We start from the raw sequence: 10000 nt of genomic DNA on the forward strand, positions 1-10000 counted from the left end.
TGTGTGTGTTTGATGGGTAGGTTTAGGGGTAGGGGCAGTGTGTGTGTGTGTGTGTGTGTGTGTGTGTGTGTGTGTGTGTGTGTGTGTGTGTGTGTGTGTGTGTGTGTGTGTGTGTGTGTGTGTGTGTGTGTGTGTGTGTGTGTGTGTGTGTGTGTGTGTGTGTAATTTTGTGGCATATGATGATGTGAGGCGCTTCAGAATCACTTCCACCGGCGTGGAGAGACTCTTTCTTCCTGGGCATAAGTTGCATGTTACATAAATATTCTTACCTTTCACCTCAACGAGGGAAAAGTAGCGCTTATACTTCCAGTTTGCGAAAGCTACCTTTGAAGTCGTTGGACCATCGCTGAATGTGCATATGCGTGTGCGTCATAGGTGCGTGTGTGTGTGTGTGTGTGTGTGTGTGTGTGAACCATAGACCGTGAAAAAAATAGGTGTGAACTCAACCTATCAACTTCAACCTTGTCTCCCACCCACCAATCATCATCAGTTATACACACACACACACACACACGCGCACACACACACACGCACACACACACACGCACACACACACACACACACACACACACGTTGCAGGTCCGACTGACAGAGAACCTGTTCGGATGAAAAGCGCTTCAGTGAGCTCAATTATAGTAACGCGACTAACGCCACATTTTTTTGTTCTCAGTAACGCTAACGGCGTTGTAACGGGAGAAACAGTAATTCGTTTGATTACTCGTTACTGAAAAAAATAATTCCGTTAGTAACGCTGTTTATCTGTAACGCCGTTATTCCCATCACTGTTTATTTGTCTGATACAGCTGCAAATAAGTATTTGAACACCTGTCTATCAGCTAGAATTCTGACCCTCAAAGACCTGTTAGTCTGCCTTTAAAATGTCCACCTCCACTCCATTTATTATCCTAAATTAGATGCCCCTGTTTGAGGTGCATAAAGACACCTGTCCACCCCATACAATCAGTAAGAATCCAACTACTAACATGGCCAAGACCAAAGAGCTGTCCAAAGACACTAGAGACAAAATTGTACACCTCCACAAGGCTAGAAAGGGCTACGGGGAAATTGCCAAGCAGCTTGTTGAAAAAAGGTCCACTGTTGGAGCAATCATTAGAAAATGGAAGAGGCTAAAGAGAAGCTTGCAGATGGTGGTCCAGTGGGTTAAACCATGGAACTGATATGCAGAAGGTTGCTGGTTCGATCCCAGCGGTCACCACCAGTGTCCTTGAGCAAGGCACTTTAAGGCCTTTGCACTATATTGGACTTTTGCAGTCCAAAATTTTCGCATGCGTTTACTTTTTTCGTATTCGTGATCCGAAAAATTCGTCACGCACAGAGACCTTGCACACTGAGTCCGATGCGTATTAATGAAGCGATACGGAAAAAAACGCAAAAAATACAAAATGCCGTCTTCAAGTAGTGAGGATGATTTTTTTTTGTCCACTCTCGTCTTAAAAAAGAGAAAAAGAAAGAGGAAATAATGGGTCCATCATCCACTCCTGCGATCGTGTAGAGAGGAAGGAGAGTTCCTCCTCCTTATCAAGGATCTGCGGGATTATCCGGACCGATTCAAAGTTTACTTTAGAATGCCAGTGGCTCAGTTTGAGGCTTTGCTAGCGATAATGGAGCCACATATTAAAAAGAAGACCACCAATCTCCGTCAATCAATTGATTCTGAACAAAGACTGGCAGTATGTCTCCGCACACACACACGCACGCACGCAAAAACGCAGAAAATCGAACCTGTTCCGAGTTTTTTTTTTGACGGACGAAAGTTTTGGAGGCAGTGTGCAAGCGTGATTGACATAACGTGAGGTCGAATTTATTTTTTGACGTGTGAAAATTACTCCACGTTGCTCCAGGGGGATTGTCCCTGTAATAAGGCCACTGTAAGCCGCTTCGGATAAAAGCGTCTGCCAAATGCATAAATGTAAATGTAGCGAAACATGACTGTCATGACATGCAAGATCTCACCTCGTGGGGTCTCAATGATCCTAAGAAAGGGGAGAAATCAGCCCAGAAATACACGTGAGGAGCTGCTCAATGACCTGAAAAGAGCTGGGACCACCGTTTGCAAGGTTACTGTTGGTAATACACTAAGACGTCATGTTTGAAATCATGCATGGCACGGAAGGTTCCCCTGCTTAAACCAGCACATCTTAAGTTTGCCAATGACCATTTGGATGATCCAGAGGAGTCATGGGAGAAAGTCTCATGTGGTCAGAAAATAGAACTTTTTGGTCATAATTCCACTAAACATGTTTGGAGGAAGAAGAATGATGAGTAGCATCCCAAGAACACCATCCCTACTGTGAAGCATGGGGGTGGCAGCATCATGCTGTGGGGGGGGGTTTCTGCACATGGGACAGGGCGACTGCACTGTATTAAGGAGAGGATGACCGGGCCATGTATTGCGAAATTTTGGGGAACAACCTCCATCCCTCAGTTAGAGCATTGAAGACCTGGGTCGAGGCTGGGTCAATGACCCGAAGCACACAGCCAGGAGAACCAAGGAGTGGCTCTGTCAGAAGCAGATCAAGGTTCTGGCGTGGCCTAGCCAGTCTCCAGACCTAAACCCAATAGGCCTTTATCACACTTCCTATTTGCGGTAAGTGAAGCAGTGCACCTCTACTTCCGGTCCCATCGCGACTCAATCAAAACGCGGGTGTAGCTGCAGCGATCCCGTGCTCTAATACTAAATAATGACATCCTTACCTCAGATTTGACCATTTCCTGACACTAAAAGAATAGAGGAGAGCATGGGTGAGACTGATATGGTGGGATGAAGTTGTATGTTTGTGTGTTGTATGCATTTCCAAACTGCGGATGTTTACGTCTCATATCGTCAGCCTGCTGAAATGTTCCCATCCAAATGTGCATTCTGAATAATAAATACATTTCTAACCTGCCGCAGTCCAGTGATTGTCTTCTCATTAACAGTGTGTCTCTTACTAATCATATTTCATACCTGTTGTTACATGTTTTAATTAATTTGACTGATAAACACCCTTACGAAAGTTAACCATGGTTTTATTATAGTAAGAATGTAGTAACCATGTTTTTTTTTCGTGGATTGACTACCATTTGTATTAGTTTTACTAAAAAATACCATGATAAACTACAATAACCATGTTTTATTTTATTTGTAATAAAAACCATGGTTCATTTTCTTGTAATAAATAGATGAATGAATGCGCGGTAACTGCCTTAAAGAAAGTAAACAATGTAAAGCATTTAATTAATCTTAAACAGTAATATGTTAACAGCGTGACTGAATTTTGGCATAAATGTGTGAATTACATATACTGTAGGCTACAGTGAAATGATTGTCACTGAAAAGTGACAGAACAATGACTAAAATATTAATACAAATCAATAAGTTCATTCAGATCAAAGGCTACTGTACCAAATATTAACATTGATTTTCTCAGGTGTTCAAATACTTATTTGCAGCTGTATCATACAAATAAATAGTAAAAAAATCATACATTGTGATTTCTGGATTTTTTTTTATAGATTATGTCTCTCACAGTGGACATGCACCTCCGATGACCATTTCAGACCCTCCATGATTTCAAAGTGGGAGAACTTGCAAAATAGCAGGTGTTCAAATACTTATTTTCCTCACTGTATTTGCTTTTTAAAAAGGATTGTTGTGTATTTATCGGAGCGGTTCAATAATGCAGTTCCCAGAATTCTCCGAAAGAGAGAAACTTTTCCAGATGTGCACAAATATTATTTTATAGAGATCACACTCACAGAGAGAGAGAGCATTCTCTAGCTGATGACAACTATATTATTGATACATAACTGTATATAAAGTTATAAAAAATAATAATAATATACAAATTAAATAAATTAGAAAGATGGATGGACAGATGGATGGATGGATGGATGGATGGACAGATGGATGGATGGATGGATGATAGATGGATGGATGATAGATGGATGGACAGATGGATGGAAGATAGATGGATGGAAGACAGATGGATGGATGGATGGAAGATAGATGGATTATAGATGGATGGATGATAGATGGAAGATAGATGGATAGAAGACAGATGGATGGATGGATGGATGGAAGATAGATGGATGGAAGATAGATGGATGATAGATGGATGGATGGATGATAGATGGATGGATGATAAATGGGTGGATGGATGGAATATAGATGGATAAATGGATGATAGATGGATGGAAGATAGATGGATAAATGGATGGGTGGATGATAGATGGATGGATATAGATGGATAAATGGATGGATGGAAGATAGATGGATAAATGGATGGATGGAAGATAGATGGATAAATGGATGGATGGATGATGGACGGATGGATGATAGATGGATGGATGGATGATAGATGGATGGGTGGAGGATAGATGGATGATAAATGGATGGATGGATGATAGATGGATGGAATATAGATGGATAAATGGATGGATGGATGATAGATGGATAAATGGATGGATGGATGATAGATGGATAAATGGATGGATGAAAGATAGATGGATAAATGGATGGATGGAAGATAGATGGATGGATGATAGATGGATAAATGGATGGAGGGAAGATAGATGGATAAATGGATGGATGGATGATGGACGGATGGATGGATGGATGATAGATGGATGGATGGAGGATAGATGGATGATAAATGGATGTATGGATGATAGATGGATGGAATATAGATGGATAAATGGATGGATGGATGATAGATGGATAAATTGATGGATGGATGATAGATGGATAAATGGATGGACGGATGATACATGGATAAATGGATGGATGGATGATAGATGGATAAATGGATGGATGGATGATAGATGGATAAATGGATGGATGGAAGATAGATGGATAAATGGATGGATGGAAGATAGATGATGGATGATAGATAGATAAATAGATGATAGATGGATGGATGATAGATGGATAAATTGATGGATGGATGATAGATGGATAAATGGATGGATGGATGATAGATGGATAAATGGATGGATGGATGATAGATGGATAAATGGATGGATGGATGATAGATGGATAAATGGATGGATGGATGATAGATGAAAGATAGATGGATAAATGGATGGATGGAAGATAGATGGATAAATGGATGGATGGAAGATGGACGGATGGATGATAGATGGATAAATGGATGGAGGGAAGATAGATGATGGATGATAGATAGATAAATAGATAATAGATGAATGGATGATAGATGGATGGACAGACAGATGAATAGATAAATGGATGGATGGAGAACAACTAAGATATTAAAAATATGTATAATGAAATATTTTATGGAATTATAACCACAATATTTTTTAAATATTATTTTATACATTTCAATTCAATTAATTTTATGAATTTTCAGTATCACACTCACAAAGAGCAATTTCTATCTGAAAATAATATTTTTTAATAAATATATAAATTGAATTAAAAGGATGGAGGGAGAGTGGGAGAACAACTGAGATGTTTGTATATTGTAATATTTTATATAATTACTTTTTCAGATTTTTTTTTCCGTATATTATTTTACTACACATATATATATTTACATTATTGTTATTATTATTATAATTATATATAAATTAGGGCTGTCAAAAGATTAATCGCATCCAAAATAAAAGTTTGTATTTACATAATATATGTGTGTGTACTCTGTTAATTATTATTTATATATAAATACACACACATTCATGTATATATTTAAGAAATATTTGCATGTATATACTGTATATACATTTATATAATCTATAATATATATATAAATATAAATGTTTTATATATAAAAATAACATTTTTTTTCTTATATATATATGCTTGTGTGTGTATTTATATATAAATAATAATTAACAGAGTACACACACATATATTATGTAAACACAAACTTTTATTTTGGATGCGATTAATCGCGATTAATCTTTTGACAGCTCTAATATAAATAAATTTCCCCCTTTTTTCTAGCCTGTTCCTGCAGGGAACTCTGGGTAATAACTGTGACGAACCTGCTGTCCTCCGAACCTCTTCCTCAGAGCCTCGATCTGCTCGTTCTCCAGCTTCTGGAACAGAGGACTGACCTGTGGGAGAGATATTAATATCTGTATGAGTGATAATGCGGAGCTGTTTCTGCTGAGGAGTGAGAGGGAGAGGGGCGTTACCGTGCCGATGCGGTGCCCGGCGGGCAGCGAGCACACGAAGCGTCCGGAGCCCTGGAGCATGGCGCTGGCACAGGTGGGCGGAGCCTGCAGCTGGGCACGGATGGTGTGGCTGACGGTGGGCATGAACGGCTCCAGCACGGCAGACAGAAGACACGCCACATTCACCGACACGCCCGTCACGGTCCCGGCGCGCAGCCTGCAGCACAACACACGCCAACATCACGCCAACATCACGCCAACATCACCCCTTCATCACCCCTTCATCACGCCTTCATCACGCCAACATCACCCCTTCATCACGCAAACATCTCGCCTTCATCACCCCTTCATCACGCCTTCATCACGCCTTCATCACGCCAACATCACCCCTTCATCACGCAAACATCTCGCCTTCATCACGCCTTCATCACGCCTTCATCACGCCAACATCACCCCTTCATCACGCAAACATCACGCCTTCATCACGCCTTCATCACGCCAACATCACGCCAACATCACGCCAACATCACCCCTTCATCACGCCTTCATCACGCCTTCATCACGCCTTCATCACGCCTTCATCACGCCTTCATCACGCCTTCATCACGCCTTCATCACGCCTTCATCACGCAAACATCACGCAAACATCACGCCTTCATCACGCCTTCATCACGCCTTCATCACGCCTTCATCACGCCTTCATCACCCCTTCATCACCCCTTCATCACGCAAACATCACGCCTTCATCACGCCTTCATCACGCAAACATCACGCCTTCATCACGCCAACATCACCCCTTCATCACGCAAACATCACGCAAACATCACCCCCATTCATCACGCAAACATCACGCAAACATCACCCCCATTCATCACGCAAACATCACGCAAACATCACCCCCATTCATCATGCAAACATCACACAAACATCACCCCTTCATCACGCAAACATCACACAAACATCACCCCTTCATCACGCAAACATCACGCCTTCACCACACAAACATCACCCCTTCATCACGCAAACATCACGCCTTCATCACGCAAAACATCACACAAACATCACGCAAACATCACCCCTTCATCACGCAAACATCACGCCTTCATCACGCAAACATCACGCCTTCATCACGCAAACATCACTCCTTCATCACGCCTTCATCACGCCTTCATCACGCCTTCATCACGCCTTCATCACGCCTTCATCACGCCTTCATCACGCCTTCATCACGCAAACATCACGCAAACATCACGCAAACATCACGCAAACATCACGCAAACATCACGCAAACATCACACCTTCATCACGCCTTCATCACGCAAACATCACGCCTTCATCACGCCTTCATCACGCCTTCATCACGCAAACATCACGCAAACATCACGCAAACATCACACCTTCATCACGCCTTCATCACGCAAACATCACGCCTTCATCACGCCTTCATCACGCAAACATCACTCCTTCATCACGCCTTCATCACGCCTTCATCACGCCTTCATCACGCCTTCATCACGCCTTCATCACGCCTTCATCACGCCTTCATCACGCCTTCATCACGCCTTCATCACGCCTTCATCACGCAAACATCACGCCTTCATCACGCAAACATCACTCCTTCATCACGCCTTCATCACGCCTTCATCACGCCTTCATCACGCCTTCATCACGCCTTCATCACGCAAACATCACCCCTTCATCACGCAAACATCACGCCTTCATCACGCAAACATCACGCCTTCATCACGCAAACATCACTCCTTCATCACGCCTTCATCACGCAAACATCACGCCTTCATCACGCCTTCATCACGCAAACATCACGCAAACATCACACCTTCATCACACCTTCATCACGCCTTCATCACGCCTTCATCACACCTTCATCACGCCTTCATCACGCCTTCATCACACCTTCATCACGCCTTCATCACGCCTTCATCACGCCTTCATCACGCCTTCATCACGCAAACATCACGCAAACATCACGCAAACATCACGCAAACATCACGCAAACATCACGCAAACATCACGCAAACATCACGCAAACATCACGCAAACATCACGCAAACATCACACCTTCATCACACCTTCATCACGCAAACATCACACAAACATCACGCAAACATCACTCCTTCATCACGCAAACATCACACAAACATCACGCAAACATCACGCAAACATCACTCCTTCATCACGCAAACATCACGCAAACATCACGCAAACATCACACAAACATCACGCAAACATCACTCCTTCATCACGCAAACATCACGCCTTCATCACACAAACATCACGCCAACATCACAGCCAATCAAACCAGTTTATGCGGAGAGCAGGAACTCATTTGTGTTTTCTCCTGAACTATTTTCTCTGTATATTTAACAAATAATGCTGACACTTCAATAATGTCCATTAGTGCATTAACTAACAATTACAGTATAGATTCATCTTTTAATGTTAGTTCAAATCTATCCATCCACCTATCCATTCATCCATCCATCCGTCAATCCACCCATCCATCCACCCGTGACCCATCCATCCGTCCATCCACCCATCCACCCATGACACATCCACCCGTGACCCATCCATCCGTCCATCCATCTGTCCGTCCATCCATCCATCCATCCAACCACCCACCCACCCACCCATCCATCCATCCACCCATCCGTCCATCCACCCATGACACATCCACCCGTGACCCATCCATCCATCCGTCCATCTGTCCGTCCATCCATCCATCCATCCATCCATCCATCCATCCATCCACCCATCCATCCATCCATCCACCCATCCATTCAAGCACCCACCCACCCACCCATCCGTCCATCCACCCACCCATCCATCCATCCACCCATCCATCCATCCATCCATCCGTCCATCCATTCAAGCACCCACCCACCCACCCATCCGTCCACCCACCCATTCATCCATCCATCCATCCGTCCATCCATTCAAGCACCCACCCACCCACCCATCCGTCCATCCACCCACCCATCCATCCATCCATCCATTCATCCATCCGTCCATTCATCCATCTAAACTACCAACTAAAAATATAAAAATCAAATAAAAGACAAAATAATTAAACTAAAATAACTGCAGTAAACAGTTGTTTTATTAACATTAACAGAGATGAATAAATACTGTAAGAAATGTTATTTTAATGCATTATCTAATGTTAATTAATGCACTTTAATAAGATAAAATATTACATAATAATAAAAGAGAGGGGGGGGATAACTGAGGTATTAGAATTATTTATATTGATATAATTTTTCATATACTGTATGTTTTAATATTATTTTACATATTTTTCACATGCATTTTTAATCTTCTATATACATAGTTTTTTTTAATATTTTAAAGGCATTGAAATGTATTATATAAAAATAATTTAATTTTAAATTTTAAAAACGTATTTTTAATGTTTTATATAAATAAACAATAAACAATTTCTATGACTGATGAATTTCCATAAATACGTCTGGCCTGGAAATCCCAATTCCCGTTTCTGCAGGAGAACCCTGATTAATAACAAATGAATATTTTTGACGAACCCAAAAAAAAATAATAATGAAGAAATCATTTGTCCTTTATATTTTATTCACGGTTAGAGGCTTTCTGTCGCAGCAGCCGTGATCATGTGACTTGCCTTTCCCCGTCTCCGCCTTTGATCTTCTTCCAGGGCTCATTAACCTGGATGTACTGATTCCCATGCCGAGAGATGTTCAGGATGCACTTCAGAGCGTCTCGGATCCTGAACACACACACATGATGACAGTTTAATGCACTTACATCTGTACACACACACGCAGAAGATTAATGAGAGAAATAATGCCGCTTCATCCCATAATTT

General features: G+C 41.8%; 1 protein-coding gene across 2 annotated transcripts in view; it reads right to left on the reverse strand.

Annotated features, from left to right (window-relative positions):
* The window catches only part of mars1 (methionyl-tRNA synthetase 1), a 59288-nt gene that overhangs the window by 6719 nt on the left and 42569 nt on the right, over window positions 1-10000 (reverse strand). For both annotated transcript variants that reach the window (XM_079841701.1, XM_079841700.1), the window contains exons 17-19: window positions 9797-9901; window positions 6163-6358; window positions 6010-6081 (exon numbers count right to left, since the gene is read on the reverse strand). In XM_079841701.1, the coding sequence (XP_079697827.1) occupies window positions 6010-6081; window positions 6163-6358; window positions 9797-9901 (373 nt within the window). The remainder of the gene's footprint in view (window positions 1-6009; window positions 6082-6162; window positions 6359-9796; window positions 9902-10000) is intronic.

This window comes from Gobio gobio, assembly GCF_949357685.1.
Source record: "Gobio gobio genome assembly, chromosome: 17".
Lineage (NCBI taxonomy): Eukaryota > Metazoa > Chordata > Actinopteri > Cypriniformes > Gobionidae > Gobio > Gobio gobio.